General features: G+C 41.0%; 1 protein-coding gene across 2 annotated transcripts in view; it reads right to left on the bottom strand.

Moving 5' to 3' along the window:
* gria3a (glutamate receptor, ionotropic, AMPA 3a) overlaps nucleotides 1–23,541 on the bottom strand; it is a gene marked incomplete at both ends in the record, with an annotated part of 68,576 nt that overhangs the window by 1,107 nt on the left and 43,928 nt on the right. The window contains 5 exons of one of the 2 annotated variants that reach the window (XM_080528909.1): nucleotides 4,320–4,434; nucleotides 5,249–5,496; nucleotides 18,099–18,297; nucleotides 19,834–20,207; nucleotides 21,425–21,631. In XM_080528909.1, coding sequence (XP_080385035.1) covers nucleotides 4,320–4,434; nucleotides 5,249–5,496; nucleotides 18,099–18,297; nucleotides 19,834–20,207; nucleotides 21,425–21,631 — 1,143 coding nt within the window. Of the gene's footprint in view, nucleotides 1–584; nucleotides 700–4,319; nucleotides 4,435–5,248; nucleotides 5,497–18,098; nucleotides 18,298–19,833; nucleotides 20,208–21,424; nucleotides 21,632–23,541 lie in introns of both variants that reach the window. The other variant, XM_080528910.1, reaches the window with a different exon arrangement.

Below are 23,541 nucleotides of genomic sequence, written 5' to 3'. Positions count from 1 at the left end.
ACCAGGTGGCGATTGAAAGTTAGTTTGGAGTTTGTTCAAGTAAGGAAGCTTGTTAGTAAGTCACACTGCATAATGTTAATGGACCTAATATACTCAATTAGCATGCTAATAAGTGAGGACACCAATAAACAATATTTCAATAAAAGTTTGGTCAACCAAGCAGCAGCATAATGGTTACAATTCTATGGTTGTCATTGTCTATGGTAAGTATGAGTACAAATGTGATTTAACATTTTTCCAAGGCATGCTGCACCTTTTCAGCTATCATTACATATCTATACTGAGTGATGAAATCTTAGGAATAATCATAATGAATTATGATCATATTGATGTAAATAAAAATTGTAATTATGTAGATAGTCTTGTGCTATTGATTAAATAAAGTATGTGTCAGAGAAATAGTGTAATTCCATGAGTGAGGTTTCATGTTTTCCACATGTCATTCTAGGAAAAAAGTAAAACAAACTTAAGACAAAGAATGTGTATATTATATGTTTTTGAGAATATGCTTTAGGTATTTGCATATGAACAATTAAGTCAAAATGCAATTAGCAATCAGTACAAAAAGACCTGCAGCGACTGACCTTACTTCCAGAGTCCTTGGTTCCACATTCACCCTTATCGTACCACCATTTGTTTTTCAGCTTGTCTAAGATGCCTTGTTCACTGAGTTTCAATACTGCAAGGTTTACAGGAGTTCTTCACGTGGGAAATAACATAAATAACATTATATTATGTTATTTTATGTTATTCAAACTTTAAACTACTTTATATACTTTACAAAGCGATATTAGCAGGGTCCTGGCCATCACATCACAGAGAGCAGGCAAAAAACTATCTGTTACCTTTCATACACCAGGACTAACCCTACCATGCCAGACCCTACCTTTATCGCTTTGAGTAATCGGCACACACTGTTCAAACAAGTACGGTAGAATAGATTGGAAATAGCAGAATGAGTAGCTACTGTACTGTATATAAAAGAAGAGATGCAATTGTTATGGGCACATGTAGCTTTTTTTAACCAAGTATTTAGCCAGGTGGATCTAACAGGAACCCTTTCTTGACTAACAGACAAACAAAAACCAGCAGTCAGATTTTGTTCTAGCTGAAGGTAGCCAATGTCTCACAAGAAACAGCCCTTTACTATCACTGTACTGTAAATGAAACAGCCCTTTACTAGGAGAGCTACTAAGGAGAGCTAGTGTAGAGGTGTTTAACTATCACTAGCAAAATATCCATCTTAGATATCATATCTTTTATTCATAGATATTGACGTATATACTGTATGTAATTGCAATCAGTCTTAGATATATTTTGCCAATATATTGATTATATAGACAACAACTCTGTGGCAGGATATTTACAGCTACTGTACACTCAAATCCACAGGTACATTTGACTGAATGAGATCTCAGATCAGTTTCTTTGACATGTTTTGGAATAGTCATAGAGGGCTATTGGCTTGTAAGGCATTATGCTATCTGCATGACTGCTAGATTTCTGTGTTTATTTTCTTTCTGAAAAATGATCAGTGTTTGTAATTTAACTTCATTAAATATATTGTATTCACCACTGTAGTCTATTCTATGCATACTAATTCACATACATAGAGAGGAGTATTTAGATGGTGAGGTTGTCTGATGTCATAATGGCTAAATGGCTTCACTTTACAAATAGGCTATCATACGAAACACACACATTTCGAGATAATTACTAGTACAAAGCCGCTCTCAGAAAATAACAAAGCACTATGGATTATGTCAGTAGCGTCTTTTTAACACAGGTTATTGCTCATAATGAGCTCTTGTTCTGGACCTGGCGTGTTCGAGGGGCGGGAACAGTAGGTGTCATGGTTCATGTCATGGTTCCATTGGACCGTTATGTCACACACGAGGTGGCCCAGCGGTGAACACATGCAGTGGCCTAGCGGTGAACAACACGTGTGACATTGGCAGCTAGACAATGAGACCGACAGGACAACAAGGTCGCTGCACTGTCTGTTCCCTAATATCCGAACCCAGAATCTCATGGAGACTATCTGTTCCCCCTACCAAGCTCCTCAGCAGGACGACTCCTTGGCACAGCTATTTGGTCTGGGAGAGTTCTGCCATATTTTATCTCAGAGATCATTAGAGTACACTAGCAATTATATACACAATAAATTCAACATGGTTATTAATATCAAAGTAAAGTGCCATAGCATATTAGTGTCACCATCAAATAATGTAGTTGTGCTTTAGTATGGCTGAAGCTGAAACAGGTGATGAGTTGGCGCTTACTGGGCCTGTATCCAGAGCGTGCTTGGTGGGGTGTCTTCTGAGAGCATACAGACACAGTAGCTAGCCCACCCCGCCGCCGGCTAGTGGCACAAGTGACCCAGCAACAAGGAAGCTCAGCTAACAGAGTGAGCACTCTCCCAGCGTGAGACAGTGGGCTCTATCCACTGGCAGAGTGTGTGACATGATGTGACATGCTGCTGTCTGTGCATGCCTCTCAGGTGACCATGACCTTTTGCTTGTGATTGCTGGCGGGAAAACATCCCGATCTGCATCCAGTACAACAATTAGAAAGAGCAGGGTCAAAAGCCATGGTCAGTTCTTTTTTTAAAAACACTATCATTGTCTGTGGTAGTAGCAGTGGTGTATGAATTACCATTTAACCCCCTTTGATTCAGATTTGCTGATCAAATGGATACTTTGCACTACAGTTTTAGTATTTTCTGACCCCCCTACTCCTATGAGGTGACATACACTGAGACATTTCCAAAACATACAAAGAGATAAATGATGAAATCAACACTGAACACTGAATACATTCATGCAAAACAAAGGAAAAAATGCAGAACTGAAAAAACATGACACACAGATGAAACATGATTCCCATGAAGGTGCTATTCACCACCCAAGTCTCAGACATCAACATATCAAAAAAATAAAAAAGTATTACTTACCGCACCTTTTATAACCAGTAACAATCTCAAAAAGTGTATATTTCAATTTGTAAGCCACATAACCCTGGATATTAAACATAATCTATGTTTAAAGTGTCATTTCTAGATTCATCTGTGTTTTATAAAGCATTTAGAAGTTGGAGTATGGTTGTACCGTAATCTTTTGGATCTTTTGGATTTTCCTCTCTCAGTGGTTATTACATACAATATATTTGAAGCACATTATTAAAGTACCAACACATGCATTTTTGGGAATAAAATAATAAACAAGAAATGTGGCAATCAGGTGTGATATCATAACAGGGCTGAGTCTACCCTCTCTCTACCAAGGAATCAAGGCAGATTGCTGGTAGGACGAGACAGCTTCTTTATGTTGCCCTGCTGATAGTATTCATGTCCTGCTTACACTCAGGAATGAATGACTAGAGTCAACAACATAACAGTTAGCCAGTCTCGTCTTTCACAATGTGCCAAGTGTACTGTGATCATGATGCAAGCAGAAGAGTAGAGACAGAGACGGTTCCACAGTTGGGCTGTTGCTGTGCCCTCGTGTCTCAGGTCATATTCTCCACCCTCTTGCAGCGTTTCATAGGTTGGGGCCAGCCATGGAAAGGCTTTGACTGGTCTTGGACTAAGACCAACCAAAGGAATCTGTTGGGTGACAAGCTGCCACTGGTTTCAGTGAGAGGATGTTGGTATTAGACAAAAGTTTGGACCATTTGGTGTCACTTTGTCATTAGAATTCTCACGTTTGCCTGCGATGCTTAGTCCCCTCAAGACTACGCTGTTCCCCTCGCCTGACCTAGCACCCAAGGCTAGTGGCAGTTTGGAGAGTGCTACTATAGCTCAGTGCTAGGATAGATGGCCATGGTGTCTTACATTTTTAAGTAATAATAATTATTACTGGCATTATATTAAAATATAGTTCCCCTAAAACACATCTAAGATTAATAATTCCCATAATTTTGCCTTGTGGATATGAAAAGTAGAGGAAATGTATGTTCTGCCTTTGACAACCACAGGGCAAAATATCCCCACTACAGCCCTGCAGAACACAACTCTCCAAAGGAAGTCTCTTACCACAGTGGTGGTACTACTCTTAGAGATCACAATCAGCTTCAACTCTTCCATCATACCGGCACTTATTACACACAATCTGGCTCTTTGAATATCACAATTGTTACTAGTCGTTTTCCTCCATATGCCAAGTAAAGGGTTCCCAGTTTGATCTCAGTTGCATGATAAAATAGGAAAAGCCACACATGGGGCAATATTAGGCTGTGGTTGGCTCTATAGGTTACAATGATGACAGCCTTGCCGATTACTCTACTCTTTGATACCCGATTTTGGTGACATTGAGGCTGACCTTGGAGTCACCTCCCCCGCTGCCGCACTCTCCCTTGTCGTACCACCATTTGTTTTTCAATTTGTCCAAGAGGCCTTGCTCATTCAGTTTTAACACTGCCAGGTTAACAGCATTTCTTGAAACGATAAAACATAACTTGTAAGAAAATGAACAGGTCCGTGAGAAATCTAATATATAATATTAGTAATGGTAATAATAGTCATAATATCAATGGTTTATAAAGGGAGCACGAAAAGGACAAATTGGTAAAGAATTTCACCGGTGTGTGGAGAGGTAAGAAGCGTTTTACAGCAAAGAAAGTGTTAAATATTAGAGAGGTGGCATGGAGGTTAACATTGCTTAGAAGTGAAGTGTGCGGGATGGGGGACACATTGTCATTGAGAATAGAAGTAACGACAACATACAGCATGCAAGTTAACATTCATCACAAGTGACAGTGCAGCTTTTAGCAAGTTAAGCAAAATAATCAGAAAAACACATCGAACTGTTCAAAAAGAAGCAATGCCAAACTGCCAGAGAGAGACACCACAGAGGAGAGAGAGGGACACCACAGAGGCGAGAGAGGGACACCACAGAGGCGAGAGAGGGAGAGAGACATCGAGGACAAGGGGAAAACAAACAGGGAGGAGGGACGGAGCACATCGACATACAGTACAGATGGATTTGGTAAACATGACTAATGAGCACTGAGCACTTCAGATAAAGAGTAAGAAAAAGACAACACAAACAGAAACATGACCATATAGAAGTAACAGAATAAAAAAAACACAGAATCAATGAAACACTTAATACTGCTTACTTCTTGATGACACCTCAAAAAAATAAAGATTAAGTGAGGAGTGAGGAAGAACAGAAATGACAACAGGAGACATCAGGGTAGGTGGAATACTATAACAACACAGAGGATATTGTTATAATATCCCACCCACCTTAATGCAGAGCCTTTTGGCGTGGCCACACCGTAGCCCTTAGAGTCGAGGTTGCCGCCCACTTTCAAGGTGTCACAAGGTTTCCGCTGCTCAATGTACTCGTTCATAGTGGACTCGAGAAGAAAGGCGAATTTGCCCTTTGACTTTCGTACTCGGGCAACCCCGTCAGGTGTTGTCTTGGCGAACACTGAGGGTTCGGCCGATTTCATGTATGACCACATTTTTTCATAAACAGCTATTTTGGAGCGCTGCATTTGGGGAGAGAGAGAAAGAGAAGACAAAAACAGTTCAATGTTGTAGACCACAGTGGTTAGTGCATACACACACACACACACACACACACACACACACATACACAATCAAATACAGTACATTCAAATACAGTACATTCAAATACAGTACATTCAAATACAGTACAGTATATGCACCTTTGCCATGAGTCATTACTGCTTACAGAGAGTGGAGTAAAAGAGCAGCTGTAGTGGGCTTCTTGCCAACAGCCGATAGGGCCTAAGGTCGGACAAGCTGGCAGCAACACTACAAACAAACTGCAGGCCATGTTTCTCATCAGCATCCATTGACAGGAGGAGTGACCACCTGCTCCCTCTCAACATTCCCTCCTCTTACGGGGGTCAGGGGAAGTGAGTCAGCATGCCCTTTGACCGTGGCTGTCTGGGTCTCACCTGCATGCATCAGGGGGTTCACCACCTGGACCAGTTCAATGACGTGCTGTGCACACGGCCCTGCCCTGACTCACACTGAGCTGCTAAAAATGGCCATTAGAGGCTGACTACTAATGCTCCCGGGAGCAGCAGTCTACAATAGAAGGACAAACACAGAAGCTGCATTAAAGTAGGTTAATGTGACCTTCTGCTGAGCCAGCGGGGAAAACACTGCCTGGGAAAAGTTTGGGTTGAAAGTCAAAAAAAGAAAGGAAAGTATAAATATATACATGTATCCCAGTAGCCATTGAATTCCATAAGTGGCCAAAGCAGAGCCAACTGTTACATCATGTCCTTTATCATCCCACAAAATGATGTTGTATTGCCTAGGGCTCCTACGGTATTTATAAATAACCTCATATTATAACATTGCCAGGTAATTTGCACTGTGGCTAGCTTCAATAGCTGAATCAGGGAACATCTAACTTGACATCAATGTGTGGCTAACTGTGGGCTTTTGGGGAATGAACTGGAGAGTTAGTCGACCCCCTTTTCTGTTCTTACACACACACACACACACACGCACGCACACGCACACGCGCACACACACACACACACACACACACACATACACACACACACACACGCACGCACACGCACACGCGCACACACACACACACACATACACACACACACACACACACACACACACACGCACGCACACGCACACGCACACGCGCACACACACACACACACACACACACACACACACATACACACACACACACACACACACACACACACATACACACACACACACACACACACGTCCTTACATCCTAAGAAGGGCAAAATTAGCATAAAACATCTCTAATTCCTCTCTAATCCATATTGATTGTGCAGCGAGCAGGAGTTGTTTGGGAATAAAAGCATAATAAATTCCTCTACACTATTGATGGGACTATCTAAGCTTTTGGGATATAATTAGGCAGACCTTTAGCTGTCTCTTCTATCAGGCGGGGAGACAACAGGATGAATACCTCAACTATTTTATCTTTGCCCTGAATTCAGTGTCAATATGTGACTGAGATACTGAAACTCCTTTCACACAAGAGCTTTCCCAGGACATTCCATGGAATTGACTTGGTAAGGGGCATGTGTGAACGGATTTTACTGGGAAATTCGCTTAGACAATTACCCAGGTCAGGACCGTGTGTGATTCCATGGAATTTATAGGGAAGGCTTAGGTGTGAACAGAAGCCTGAACATTGCCTGGTCTGGCATGTAAAGGGGTACGTATGTCTGACGCAAGACGTTTTCACGTGGAACAAGTTAACCAATCACAGCAAGTAGTTCCTCACTTTGTACTTTTGGTTTGGTCCGCTAATGTTACGGAGTTGGCTAGTTAAACCACATCACATCAACCAAAGTAGTGATAAATATAATTTCCCAACTGGATACTACTTAATTTCCAATTATAGTTAGCTAGATTACTTACTTAGCTGGCTTACTTACTTATCAAATGTACATTTTGTGATATAGACGCATTACGGAGCACCCACACCATCTCCTCCCACAGCTGTCCTGTAATGCGCAAATACCAGGGAGAGAGCCCGCAGCGCAGAGCGCATAAGAACGGCCCCACTTACGTTTTAAGATGTGTTCAAAGCAAGGACCGTGTGATCATCTATGTGTAATTATGTGTTTTTATGTTGATGTAAAATGTAAATGTAAAATTCAGACCCACTGGAATTGTAATATAATGAATTATAAGTGAAATAATCTGTCTGTAAACAAATGTTGAAAAAATGACTTGTGTCATGCACAAACCGACTTGCCACAACTATAGTTTGTTAACATGAAATGTGTGGAGTGGTTAAAAACAGAGTTTTAATGACTTCAACCTAAGTCTATGTAAACTTTAACAGTATCGTGACATCATGGGGCCGCAGTGTCAACACCCTGGTGTCACTTGACTCTAACCTCTTTGATATGCCAGGATTTGGTGTTCTTTAAATAAACTGGTGAATATGGGTAATGGGTAATGTTAATTATTAAACAAGTGGAAAACAACCAATGCTTCAGTTAAAACATTTGTCAGTGATATGCATATACACCATCTGCTGCTCTGTTGGCATGCTCTGCTCAAATGTTTCAGTTAATATTCAGAGATGACTGTCATGCTGAACTCATAGAACACTATCTGACAGTTTGTTTTACTCTCTAACACACCAACGATTTGAGTGAAATTGATCTGCCTTAGTATGTAATCATAAACATTAGAGAGTCAGACTGCCTTATGACTTACTCCCCTATAGCACACACACCTGCAGAGAGGGTGGTTTTACCCCCCACATCACACACTAACTTAAACTGTACAGGGAAAGACATATGGGAGGCAATTGAGTGGGTGGGGTTGCTCAGCGGATATGTTGTGGAAGCTGTTGCTCCTCATGCACTGACAGATGTTGAAGCCTTCTGGGTGTATCGATCAAGGGCAGATCTTTTTCATTTGAAAAGTAAAATCAACAGCACATCCAACTACCATACTATTACTGTTGCACCTTTTACAGGGAAAGGAAGATCAAGTCTAATCCCATGTCTTTGAAAAGGGACATTTTGTGTGCAGCCTTCAGTCCAGGTCTCAGAAAGGCCATAAAATGAGCTGGCCAATCCTCAGAAGGTTAGAGGGAGGAGGTCATTTACACAATACAGGTGACATGAATGAATGGAGCCAGAAGATCCAGTAAATGTCACTGAATGTGCTTTTTAAATGTCAACACTGAAACTCAGACAGAGCACTTTTGTTATCACTTAAAACATACTGTATCTGGACACATGATTTGATGTATTGATACTGAAATCTGAATTTCAACAGATGAAAACAAGAAGCAAGTTAAGGTGCCGGATCAGACTGACATAGCTGTCATTGCATTTACATTGCATTTACAGTACCCTATAGTAGTTGCATAGTATTATGCTAAAATAGTGAATATGGAAGATGTATCTCACAGAAAATCAATTTTAAATTGCACAAAATCTGGCTCACAGTATTGTATCATAAAGGTTTCAGAATTACTGTAGCTGGATATGTAATGGATTCATGCCAGTGATTGAATCGTGCTTGACATCTGCACAATTTCTGCGGGAGGAACTGCTCATGTAAATAAGGGTAAATGACAGTAATACTTCATGACAGGCCTGACCATACAGTGTAAACAGAGTGTAATTTTCTGGGTCATGCCCACTTCTATGTCAGTGTTATTTGGTGTCAACATTCATAGATCATAAATAATTGTTTAATTTTTACAAACACTGTATACTCTATATTATGGCCATTTTAATGATCATGTTCCATTATTCATGGCTATAGTATTTGACTTGCCTTAATGTGCCTGAATGTCAGAATTTAAGCAGAATTTAACTCTGTAATCTTGTGTATTTGCTGTTTTCAGTTATCTTGCTTTGAATGCCCTGATCAGTCCTGGGGCCTCATTTATAAAAAAGTACTTGAACGTCTTCTTTGATTTGCACGTAAGCACATTTTTCTAAACGGACGTAAGCATTATTTATAAAACGGGCTGCGCTTCTTTAAAATTGTATACGTACTAAAGTCTATAAATACCAAATATACTTGAGAATGAGCTTTGTATTTACGCCCTGTGATAGCGGCTCAATTATAGCAGCTGAATTAAGCCAAGTGAGCGGGAGAGGGCAGAGAAGGGTGGCTTCTCGGTAAGTTGCATTTGTAACGTTTGATCATGACAACCAGTACTCAAGTTGTAAAAGAAAATCAGGGGGGATGGTGGATTTTATCATATGAGGACAATTTTAGCATTCCCACAGCGTCAGTGACTTCAGTGTAATGACTTGGTAAAAATGTGCGTGCCCCCCCCACAGTATTTTACTCAATATGCGCAAAACTAAATGTTGAAATAGCAGTAATACCATGTTCATTGATAAAATGACATAAGGGATGGAAAGGGGGGATGGCAGTTTTAGAAGGGGGATGATTTTGACCGTTTTTATTTCAGGGGGGATGCCATCCCCCCTCATCCCCCCTCAACTTGAGTGCTGATGACAACTAAACAGCAAATGCTTATACTGTAATAATCTAATGGTCTTATTCTTATCAGGTGACATTGAAAATATGGCTGCTCACTCCCAGACACTGGAGACACCGGAGAAACATCCTGTATAATTTAGCGCATTAGGCATGTTGAAGGGGAGATGGCGTTGCTTTGACAGCTCCGGAGGAATGTAAAGGAAGACTGAAATACAATCATAAACTTAAAATCAGTTCCCTTTAAATCTTGAATTAAACTTATTTTCTCGGCTGATAACAACATTGTTAATTATATTACGAGTCACTTTCACTTCGCATGAATTACAGTAGGCATTAACGTGTTCGAGTGCGGCTCACATGCCTGTAATAACTCTGCATAACCAGTAGGTAATGTGCGTACGTCAAGTCAAGACCTGACGTAGAGCTACGATTATTTCCACAGTCAAATTGACTCACATTGAAATTTTATAAATCACTATTTTGATGTGGTTTTCTACGTACACCACGGGTCAAATTTGATCCAAAGTACTTTCTATAAATGAGGCCCCAGGAGTCGGCAACCTTAGGCAGGCCAATGGTGGCACGCAGCAGCGTAAGTAGTAGATTGATTGATTGATTGAAAACTTTATTAGAATGTTTGCAGAAGTAGGTACATGAAAGTACATATTACATACAAGGTCAAACTAATAGGATAAAAACCCAAGAAAGCCACTGGCTTATTTCAATTGGGGTCCTTGATTTTCAATTCATCGTTACATGTAAGACAGACATAAGAAAAGAACTGGTACTATCTACATGATAATACAGACAAATAACTATTACTATCTACAAGATAAACGTACATCCATCATGGGAAGAACAATACAACAAAACATAAGGTATGTACAGCGGGTAGGACAGGTGGGGACATACACCACAGGTGGGGGCGGGGGACAAAACACAAAGTATGTACAGTGGGTAGTTCGGGTCTTTTAATCTGATTTTTGTTTTAGAGGGTCCAGTTACGGATTGCAGCCTCCTGTAAATGTTTTTTGAGAGTGGTTTTGAAGGTGGGCAGTGTTTTGCACTCCTTTAAGATTATAGGAAGGGCGTTCCACATCTTTACTGCATAGTTTGCAAACGAGTTTAATCCCTTGTTTGTGGTGCAACGCGGTTGAACGTGGTTCGTGGAGCTTCCTCTGGTGTTGTAAGTGTGGACGTTGTTCACTTTTTGGAAGTATGTTGACAGGTACTTGGGTGTCTTTGTGGTGTAGCGTATCTTGAAGACTAGGCCCAGTGCAAGCTGCTGCACTCTGTCAACTACTCGTAGCCAATCAAGGCTCAAAAAATGAGCAGCGGTTAGATGTGTCCTAGGGTTGAGGCCTAGCAGAAGCCTAACCAGTTTATTTTGGGCTGTCTGGAGTCTTGTTTTATGGGCCTTTGTGGTTCTATAGTACCATGATGTTACGGCATAGTCGAAGTGACATTGAATGAGAGCTCCTGATAGGGTCCTCAGTGTGTTTTTACTGACAAGTGAGGATATCCTGTACAAGAATCTAGTTTTATGGTTCACTTTTTTGATTACTTTTGCTGCCATTTTATCTCCGGAAAGATTTGCCTCTAAGATGGAGCCCAGGTATGTAATATCCTCTTTTCTTGTGATATTAATGTTACCCACTTTTATTTTAAAATTTTCAGCCTTTTTGAGTTTAGATGGGGATCCGTATAGGATGGTTTCAGTTTTACCTAGGTGTATTGATAGTTTATTGTCAGCTAGCCAGATGCAGATTCTACTCAGTTCAGTGCTTAGCGCTTTTTCCACCTGCAATATGTCCCTGTCAGAGACCAGCAGAGCCGAGTCATCCGCGAACAGGAACAAATTGCAATTACATGCTGATGACATGTCATTCACATATATTAGGAACAGTAAAGGTCCCAATATGCTTCCTTGTGGAACGCCGCAGGTCACTGGGAGGGGGGGGGACAGTGTTCCGTTCACACTAACCACCTGTTCCCTCCCCTCTAAGTAGGATTGCATCCTGCTCACCGATGTTCTATCGAACCCAATTGCTTTCAGTTTATCTAACAATATGTGGTGATCTACTGTGTCGAAGGCCTTCTGGAGGTCCAGCATGACCATGCCGCAGTACTTGCCCGAGTCCACCTCATGGTTGATGTGGTCGTTCAAATAGAGAAGGCATGTGTCAGTGGAATGGGATGTTCTGAATCCTGATTGAAATTCATACATCAGATTTTTTTCGGTAAGGTACCTATCGACCTGTTCATAAACTATTTTTTCCATAAGTTTCGAGATGGAATTAAGAATAGAAACAGGTCGGTAGTTGCCTGGGTCTAATTTGCTTCCTTTTTTATACAGTGGGGTTACCCTTGCTATTTTAAAGTCAAGGGGGACGTGTCCCTGTTTGATGGAGAGGTTTATTATGTGGGTGATGATTGGGGTAATGGAGGCAGCTGAGTCTTTTAGAAATCTGGCTGGAATATTGTCATGGCCCGTGGCCTTTTCTGAGTGTAGAGCGCCTAGCTTTTTAAACACCTCATCGTTTGACACCATGGAGAGTTTAAAATCATCATTGCGTACACCCAGTTTATTGTAGAACGCACGGATGTGCTCTACACCATAACGCCCTGAGTGGGGTGGTAGATTGTTAACTAATTTAGTGGCTATGGTTGTAAAGAAAGTGTTTAAGCACTTAGCCACATCCAGCTTGTCTGTAAGGAGAGAATCACCAGATTTAATGCTGATGTTTGTAGACCTGGTTTTGAGTTTTTGACTGCAACCTAGCTGGCTATTAAGTAGCTTCCAAAGGTCACGTGGTTTGTTTAAGTTTTCTTCGATTTTGTTATCGAGGTATTCTTTCTTAGCAGATTTGGTCATGGTAATTACCTGATTGCATAGTTTGTTGCATTGTTTTTTAATTTTCTCAAAGTGGGTTTTGTGATCTTCGTTTAAGTGTTTCACTAATTTTGATTTGCATTTTTGAACTTCAGAGCATTTTAGGTCTCTGATTTTCATAGCATTTAGAATGTCCGAATTCATCCATGGTTCCGATCGGGTTTTAACCCTGGTGGTTCTCATGGGGGCTATACTGTCAATAATATTTAGGAATTTGGTTTTGAAACCTAGCCATGCCTCTTCAACCTGTGTGCATTTTAGTTCATCTAACCAGTCTAGATTCTCCAGTTTATGGTTTAAGGCCTCACTAGAATAGGATTTAAGGGATCTAGTGGTTACAGTTTTATGACCGCCAGCCTTGGGTTTATGTTTTTTACGAGTGCAAAAGATCATGTAATGATCACTTAGCCCACATACAATAACCCCACTCTTGGAGATTTTGGACTCATCCGATGTTAGAATGAGATCTATGGTGGTTTGAGTAGAAATACACACCCTAGTGGGTTTGGTAATTTGTTGACGGAGACCGTGTAATTCAGAAAACCTAGTGAAGGATTTGAAAACGGATGCTTCATTTCTGAGCATGTCCGTGTTCAAATCTCCAATAAGAATCTTTTCCACACATTCAACGTCATCCAAGCACCCCTCAAGAATATCATAGAAATCATTCTGATCGGGAGGTCTGTAGATAGTACCAACCAGCACCGGTTTTGCTTTGTTAAAGATAATTTCAACCCAAACAGATTCTAATTTGTCACGATTCAGGTCATCACGGGTGTTAAAGATAATATCGTTGTGAATGTACATGCAGACACCACCCCCATACCTGTTTCTGTCGTTTCTGATGACTGTGTAGTTAACTATTTCAATCTCTGGGTCTTTGATGGATTCATCAAACTTGGTCTCAGAGAAGCTCAAAATGTGAACCTTACTGTCATGGAACATTTCTCTGATTTGGTCCAGTTTAGGCACAAGACTGTTCACATTAAGGTGAACAATATGCAGGCAACTTGCTAGCTGATGATGGCAACTTGCTAGCTAAGAATGCTAAAGTAAAGGTTCGGGCATTCCAGCCCTCATGGACAGAAGAGTGTGGTTTTGTTTTTCAGAAGGACCGTGCTGTGTGTACTTTATATTATGAAAATGTTGTTTGCCGAACGTTGAGTGTTAAGCTCCATTTTGAGACAAAGCACTCAAAGATCAGGCAGACCAGGCAGAATCCATAAAATGAGCCGTGTCTAGTTATGGGAAGCAAGCCAACACCCTCAAAGTCTTTGCCACTGCTAAAAACCATGCGACTGAAGCAAGCTATAGCTCATTGCATTGCGAAACCCAGAAAGCCATTCACTGATGGCAAATATATTAAGGAGACGTTTCTCTGTAGCTCAGAGGTTCTGTTTGAAGGCTCACCAAACAAAGAGACAATCAAATCAAGAATAAAATATATTCCCATGTCAGCTAGAAGTGTTGAGGGTAGTGGTGGTCTAGTGGATAGTGAGTTGGACTTGTGATCGGAAGGTTGTGAGTTCAAATCCCGCCTGAAACCACACCACTACTAGTGTGCCCTTGAGTAAGGCACTTAGCCCTCAGTTACTCCAGGGGGAATGTCCCTGTAATTCGTAATTGTAAGTCGCTTTGGATAAAGGCGTCTGCTAAATGGCAAAATTATTATTAAAATTATTGAGTGGTGCACCGAAGAAATGGCAGAAAATGTCAGCACATAGCAAACAGCTGGGTAAAATGATGCGGTGGTATTTAGCATTGCAGTTGATGAGAGTGTGGACGTGAATGACAGGATGTTTGGCAGTCATGAAAGTTATTTGTCTGTTTGACAACAGATAGTGCCCCTGTCATGGTGGGGAAACAGAAGGGAGCTGTCAGATTAATTGAGGAAAAGGTTTATCACCCCATAATGAAACTCCAATGCATAATACACCAGGAAAACCTCTGTGAAAATATGTGATTGAATTCAGATATTAAAGGTTATTATTAAAGGTTATTAACTTCATAGATAAGCGATCTGCTCTGACAGTTCCAGTCCCTGCTCGAGGAAATGGACTCCACATACAAAGATATTCCTCTCCACACAGCATTTAGGTGGCTAAGCTGCAGAAAAGTTTTGGAGTGGTTTGTTGGCTGCTTTGATGCCATCAAGGCCTTCCTTGCTGAAAAAGGCCAAGACTAGCCAGAACTCGAGGACGAGAAGTGGGTTGTGAAACCTATGTTTCTCATGGATATTACGAGACAATCTGATCTGATTTTGGCAATGTTTCTGAGTTCAAAGTTCAACTTTTGATCAAACATAACGCCAAGATTTCTAGCAGAAGGTTTTATATTTTTTGCTAAGTTCCCGAGATATGGACTAATACTCTTTGCCGTTTGGTCTGGCCCAAAAACCAAAATTTCCATTTTGTCGGTATTCAGTTGTAAAAAGTTCTGTGACATCCAATCTTTAATAGCAGTGAGACAACACTGTGAGCATAGAGTATTAAACTGATCAACCAGGTCATTTACATCATGAAACTGATTTAAGCTGTTACACTGAGCAGAGAAGAGAGAGGAAAAGTGAACAGCAGATCTCTCATTAAACTTCCACTTTCCGCTACTTAAGACACTGTGACAATGATTTGGGAAATTTCAGAAGTATGGACTTGTGTTATCTTTCTTGATCAAGCCCGACAGCTTTGATGGACACAAATTGGATTCTGACTGGTTGAATACACAGGACATGGAAATGAAGCTGATTGAGCAGAAGAGTTCAACACTGCGGGTAACTAAGTTTGCAGAGCTACGGAAACAACTAGAAACCACAGCAGTGCAAGATCACAGAACCTGCATCTTCACCTGCTGGACATCTGAAGATCAGCTGTCTCTGGAACATTGCACTGGCTTTGCTGACAGTCTTCGGGTCAACGTAACTCTGTGAGCAGGTATTCTCTGTGAGCAGGTATTCTCGCACATGAAGGTTGTGTTCAGCCTCTCCTGCAGTGGTTTGACAACCGACCACTTCGAAGCATGTGTGCGACTTAAAGTGACAAAATACTAGATTACAGAGGGGAGAGAGTTGACACTACTAGCCTTGAGGTTTGAATCGGAAAAATAAAAGACTTGCAATGTAAATTAATGAAAGAACCCTTATGTTGTTTTTATAATTTTTTCTTTTTCTTTTCTTTTTGTTCTAATTTTCTTATGTATTTTTTGCTTCATTGTGTTTTTGTATAAAGGAAAAATGTTTTATAAATTGACAAATGTAATTATCAAAAAACAAAAGTGACAAAATACAACCTCCAGATAATGGAGCTCAGCAAAGGAAAGCAGGGCCAGGCATCACAGTGACTGGTAGGCATCTGTTTGTAATTTGTATTACACATGGGTTTGCATATGTACCTGTTTTTCCATCTCTTTTTTTTCCAACTCAAATGTGGATGTTTTCATGAGGACGGCAGCATTCTTGTATATTGTATTATGTATTTCTGTTTGTTACATGTTAGTCTCCCTTTTTGACATCTGCTCACAATGCAATACTTTGTAAATGAGTTACTGAAAGCAGTGTTTGTGAAATGGGGTCCATGCATATCATTTGTAACCCCATGGGGGGAGGGCATTTTACAACACTTAGTTAAGTTTATTGCTGATGAACAAGTGGGAGGTTGGTGGGGTTAATGACCTAAAATGATCATTACAATGTCCTGATTATGAGAAGAAAAAAAATCTTTACAATGTTGTTGCTATGCATGTAGCCCATCTGTTGGAAATGTTTTTTTATATATCATAATTGTATATATTATGACACACCAAAATCATTTTGGGTGTCATAATTAATGTTAAAGTTAATGTTAATATGGCACACTAATGAACAAGTACCTTTCAAACTGGCACTTCACATACATTTTTTTGCCAACCCCTGATCTACAGTATCTAAAAAATAAAACATCTTTAGCTGTCAGCACATCTGTATGTGTGTGCTGTGGATGCTCATCCACCCCACTGGCTACCTAAAGTAGGAATGAATTGTCAAATAAATCATTTGTATTCTTTCTGTGTGCAGTGTCTATTCCCATGTACAAATCTGGGATGTTCCTTTGGCCAATTACTGTATGAGGGTGCCAAAAATATTGAGATTCACCCTCTGTGGAGACAGCATAGTCTCAAACAACAATCCGTGGCTCAGTCTGTGTGAGAGGGATTCATGATTGGTTTTCTACTCACATTAGGACCGATTATATACACATGCCTCACCAACAGCTTTACTTCACTCTACGTGTCACATATAGACAGTGCGATATAAATGAAGTGGAAATAAAATCTAAAATCGAGATAAAAACGCAGGCACTTAAAATCCATCTGTCTGAATATGCAACAACAAAAGGCCTGTGACATGAGCGAGGAGCAGCTGTAGGGTGATGTACGCTAGCTAGCTCCAGTAAATCCAGGGAGGGGCGGGAGACTGAAGGTGAGCGTTTGAGGGATGACCTGCCACTGTGTCATCAGAGAAGATCTCCGGTTTGCCGCCGGCTATATGACTCTAATTAACCAGCACATCTTTCCTGAAGAACATATTTAAAACGTATCTACAGCCTCTATTAATCAGACATTTTTTTTCTCTCCCTCCCTATCTCCAGTTTTAATTAAAAGTACGCCGGAATTGCCGCTCCATCGTGACATTTCACGTTTGAAGGTGGATAGAGAGGAAATGGGTCACTCATTATGAAGTCCCTAAACACCTGTCAATTATCTCCATAGAAAGACCTATGACAAATCACAGGCCGTCAGGCTGCCAAACAAATCATGAATTAGCACATCCACTGACTGGTACAAGTGCTTATGGCTCTCATTACACTACACTGATTTCTATCAATACACACTATGAATAGTGTTTTGAAATAGTCAGTTTGTAACATGTTTCATGTGTTGTTTAAAACAATAACAGAAGTTATTGCTTTCTCTATAGAATCATTTGCATAGTATTGTTAACTTTAATAGTGTTTGAAGTAGTGGTTCATGTACCAATTGACATATTTGTCATTCTTCCTTATTTGGATTCTTCCTTATGTATCTGGAAGGTAGTAAAACCCACTGATATTATCTTCACTATAACCCTGTGTTCCATGTTTTGATTTCATAGAAGATGTTTTCTCTTCAAATTCAGCTTTGATCCGTCAGCATGTTGCTACTGTATGCTACAGGGATGTCTTATGGTATGAACCCACTGTTAGCTCTGCCACTCACCCTAAAGAACTCCTTGGTGGAGCCTGAGTCTAAGGTCCCATATGCAATCTCAGTCTGCTTGGCCAAGTCCTCTGCACTCTCGATGGGCGACACCATCCTCTCCACCGTGAGGAAAGCAGCCAGGTTGGCCGTATAGGAGGAGATGATGATGAGAGTGAAGAACCACCACACGCCCCCCACAATTCTGCCCGACAGAGACCTGAGAGAGGGGGGATGACAGAGGATCATGAGAGCAGGGTGCTAAATCCTGCAATGATAGGGGGATAGAGCCCAGGTGCATTTGGAGTCCACTGCTTCTGGTGTGTAGACTCATCAGTAGTCTCACAGAACCTTTGACATAAATGCAGAGCCTCAGAGCATTTTCACGGAATGATCTTGGATTTATGTCAAATATCACCCACATACCTCAAAGTTAACAGTCTTTACAGAGAGTAAAACATGATGTTGCTGTAAGAGATGTCCCAGCCTTGTTGCTGTGTGATGCCTGCATGGAGGGCTGTGTTGTGGCTGAATGATACCACACACAAACACAGCAAGCAGAGGTTAACGTGCATCGGCACAGGACAACAATCCCCACTGAAGACTGACTGACTTCACAGTCTGTTGTTAAACTACTCCCAGAGGTGGCAGAGTAACATTTCAGCAACATTCTACATCAAATCGGATTTTTAAACCTACTTTGATGCAATAGCTTGAATTTTATGGAATTCTCAGGGCTATTCAAATATTATGTGAATTATGCAGTGGATTCGGTGAGTAATCCCCACAACTCTAGTAGTTACACTAACTAGGTAGTAGTGGGGATTACTCACAGAATGCATTGCATTACAATATTTTGGCTTGACTAGTGAGTGTGTCATTGATTTTCAACAACGTTGACATTTATTTACATTTTTTCAGAATAAAAGTCAGAACATTTGGTCGGTTGTTGACTTGTTCCCGCTTTCACCGGCTGCTGTCACATAAGGTACCAGTCAAAAGTTTGGACACACTTTCCCGTTCAATTGAATCGAGATAGATAGAGATAGCCTTGAACATTCTCCCATTCATCTTCAACCAGCAGCTCTACAATCCCCCACAGTCCAAGATGAGATGAGCGGAAGGGCTTGAACAATGACATTCCTCTTTGAAGGGACGAGGGACACAACCACCACAGTGATGAGTGAAGAGATGGATGCAATGAATGAGAAGAAGAAGAAGAAGAAGAAAAAAAAGAAGAAGTGGCAGGAAGTGGTCATGATCATGGTATGGGACGAAAATGGAGCTTCATCAGAGTGCAAACGCTTAAAAATGTCTTCCACTTTAAATACATTATATGCACCAGGCTGATGACCGTAAAATGGGACATGCAGCAAAAACACGGTAGCCCTCCAAGAGTCATGGGGGAATATAGGAAACTACTCACGGATGTAATGACCCTTTGCATTTTACAGTCCTCGGCATGGTGGATATAAGTTATTTTGTGGATGCAATGCATCATTGCTACCATGCAGCCTGGAGAAAGAGAGAGTGAGAGAGAGAGTGTGGTGTGGTGGAGAGTGAAGAATGGTGATGCGCTTGAAGAGAATGAGGGAGAGGTGGAGTGGAGTGGTGGGGTGGGGTTGTGGAGAGCAGAAAGACCAAACACAAAAATAACATATATGCACCATGGCATGATGGAGGTGTTTATGACCATAAAATGCAGAGAGATGATGATGAAGGCTGAGGTGAGGTGACATGAAGTTGAGTAACCAACCTTGGCGAGATATCGCATCCTTGCTGCATGAAGGCGCCCAGGGAAAACCACAGGCTATTAAAAATCCCAAAGTCGTTTGGCGGGTCTGGAGGGCTCTGGGGGTCTTTGGCCTCATCGTTCTCATCCAGGTGCCACTCATATGGGCTGAAGCGACTGACCAGGAAGAGCACCACGCTCACGCCGATATAGGCGAACACTATACACATCCAGATCTCATAGGCCAGCGGGTCCAGGAAGGAGAATACACCAGGCTTTGACTTTTGAGGCTTCTTTATCATAATGGAGATCCCCAGACTCATAAAGGGCTTAGAGAAGTCTATCACCTCCTCCCGTACCAATGTTATAGTTAGAGGAGCGACAGCTATATCAGCTCTCTGGAAAAACAGGGACAGGCACAGTCGCAGTTAGTCTTCCAAAACGAAACACTCCAAAACTAAACACGCACGCACACACACACAGACACACACACACACACACACACCAGAGACTATTAGAGTTATAAAAAGCTCTCTTAGAAATATGGAAAAACTCATAAAACTCATAAAAACTAATGATAACAGTTAACTCTTTACAGTTTGGTCAACAGGCAATTCAGAACACTTCATGTTAATGTATTCATGAAACCAATGATGGATAGATGAAACACAATGAAAAATGGTGGATTAGAAAAAATGAATGTCAGATACGTTTAAGAAGACAGTGAGAGAGAACCTGCCAGCTTAAAATGGGCCAATAAAAGTTTGCATTAGTGGCTAATGTCTTATTCCAAAAGAACATTACTCAGTCCTCTTCTATAAAGTAATAGGTAAGGAGACAGAGGTTGAAGGGCTTATGCAAACAACCCATGAAATTTGAATCAGGCAGTGAAATTCAGCTCCTCTATCAGATTACTGTCAAAGTCTTATAGTCTTATTACCAAGAATCTCACCAAGGTAATACATGTTCACAGTGATAGCCTTTCAGGTCTGACTGATAACTGGACCTGACATGGATTCATAAATATGTAAATGCCATGCAGGGGTTGGCTTATATTAGTCAGGGTTAGGCCAGGTCTCTCAGCTAAACCAGCTCCCAGCCACTTCCTGTCTCTATATCATAGGCTCATTTGCATATGAATGGCTAATTAATGGCCTAGCAGATTTATTGTCGATGCAAAGAGGTGTCTCAGGGCTTGTGCAAAGGCTGTCTATTATTGCAGAGGATCATCTTTCTCCCTTTCAGTTCTCACAAGATGGAGGGCAGTAATTTTGGAGAACGGATGGATGGTAATATGATCAGTACAACAGGAATATCCTTTTTCCTGTTAAATAAGATGCATTCAGAGCATTGCTTGCATTTCATTTCATAGTCTGCTATCAATGTTCTTTTATGAAACATGAACCATTTCACAGTTGGTACTTTATGAAAGAAAATGGCCTTGTAAAAGCCCATATTTACAGAACACATGTGGTGTGAGGGATACATAACATACAGTAATCAACCAATCTATTAAGCCAAGTTCTGATGTCTGGGAAAGTCTGGAGAATGTTACTGGCAAGCCCCCGTCCCCATATTGGCAACAGTGCTTGTGCACTACATTACTGGTACTTACCCCATATACCAGTTCACCCACCATCCCATTCCACGTCTTGGTCTCTGGGTCCCTGGCACCATATTTCCCGTCCATCACTATCGCCATTTTGTATTTTATCCCCACATGTTTTGCAATTTCTGAAGCTAAATCGACACAGTAGCCTTCATATCTTTCATTCCCCTCCATCTGCATATGGTTTCTCTTGTACATCACATATGGAGCTTCCTGTTAATTAAACATATTTTGAGTTTATAGTTAAGCATGCACACATTCACAGCAGCCAGACCTCTTAAACCACGCAAGACTGTGATTCGTTGCATGCATGCATGCTTGGATTACATACAGACAGACAGACAGACAGACAGACAGACAGAGCACACAGACAAACAGACAGACAGAGCACACAGACAGACAGACAGACAGACAGACAGACAGAGCACACAGACAGACAGACAGACAGAGCACACAGACAGAGCACACAGAGAGTAGACACAAACAAAACGGAATGGACAAGAAGCGCCACACAGTGGGTCACACAGGCATGTTACGGTGCTGATCCACAGCCAAATGCAGCCAGCCTCCATTGCAGCAGCAGGGCCCGGCAGGGCCAGTGGGGACAGTAAGGCCTGTGACAGGCATAGGGGGCAGGGGTCTCTGCAAGATACCCTCATGCTATCCCAGTCAGAACTTTGAGGACATAGGGGCTGGGTGAGGTTGCATTTGCTTTGCATCGGCTTGATGGGAGAGGGGAGAGGTTGAATGGGGGATTGGGAGGCTTTCCAGTTCATAAAGTAAATGGCAGTGGCAGCAGAGGGATTTGAGAGTGTCTCATTTCAACACCATCAAACACAGACCATCCATGGCAGGAAGGCTGCAATAATCCAACTAATAAAACCAAACCAAATACAACTCCTCAGCTATGTCTAAAATAAACAGAATCATCTTGCATACAGAATACATTGTGGAAAGTATTACGTGCTTTTCTCTTTGAACATGGAGGTGTGATTGGTTTTCTTTTCACTTGTCTCCAAAATAAAACTGTGTGTCTACAATTAAAATAGCATCCCAATAACTACCAGGAGTATCAGGGTTGCCAGGGTAACAATGGTCAATTACTTTCTGTGCTGAATGTATCTTGTTACCTCTCTATGCTATGACGGAGGGCTTCCATAAACAAAGTAACATAAAGCTTACAGTATTCTTGGATGACCATCATACTATATCTAAAATATCAATAATATATATATACATACATACATATATACTATTATATATATATATATATATAATCACTATACTTTTACTTATAATTACTTTACAACTGTCCTACCCTTCCCTTTCCCTGTATCTTTTGTTATTCTAAAGAAATATGAGAATGATTATGACATGCTTACAGAAACATCTAGATGAGAATGTTTGACTTTCATATTCTGAATTTGCCTAAGATGAGAACATAATAGGCAGAGTCAGAAAGAAGGCCATCATTTTAAATGTAAGATAAGGCGTACCTTATTTTACATTTAAACATGACCAATGTTTGCTAGCTAACAAACTGATTTCTAGTTACCTCCCTCCTTGAGTAGCAAATCTCTTCTGTGTTACGTCTAACCCTGACCATGGCCCTAGCGTCTCTGAACCCTGACACTGACACTGAACATCTCTACAGGGGGTGAATGGGAATAGTAGCTACTAAAGGAAGCCTCAGAGGTTATACTTCAGTACAGAACTCGTAGTGGACATACAAAATAGATTTGAACAAGGTGATAAAAACCAAAGCTTAGAGCTTTAGGTTGTTTATGTCCTCCTCAAATGGTATTTATGTTACTGTATGTCCCCAGTGAGAAACAATTGATCATGAGTTAGTGATTTTATCTATCCCTGATGCCGCTGACCTTTTACTTAATGAGTAAGAAACAGGTTTTTACTTACGTATGCACTGAATGTGTATTAGATGAAGTCTAGGCTCGATTATTTATCATTACCAAAGCCGTTATTGTGATGTCACTGCTACAACAGGCCACCGTAATGGAAAATCAAAATGCTTTGTCACCCACACGGATACAGTTGAAACACTCTTTGTGAATCGACTGTTTCAACATGTAGTGAGTGGATGGAAAGCAACTCAAAAGAAAATA

Source organism: Nansenia antarctica, assembly GCF_963989245.1.
Source record: "Nansenia antarctica genome assembly, chromosome: 4".
In the NCBI taxonomy this organism is placed as follows: Eukaryota; Metazoa; Chordata; class Actinopteri; order Argentiniformes; family Microstomatidae; genus Nansenia; species Nansenia antarctica.
Note: the sequence above shows the minus strand (reverse complement) of the source record. Positions and strands in the feature narration are given on the sequence as shown.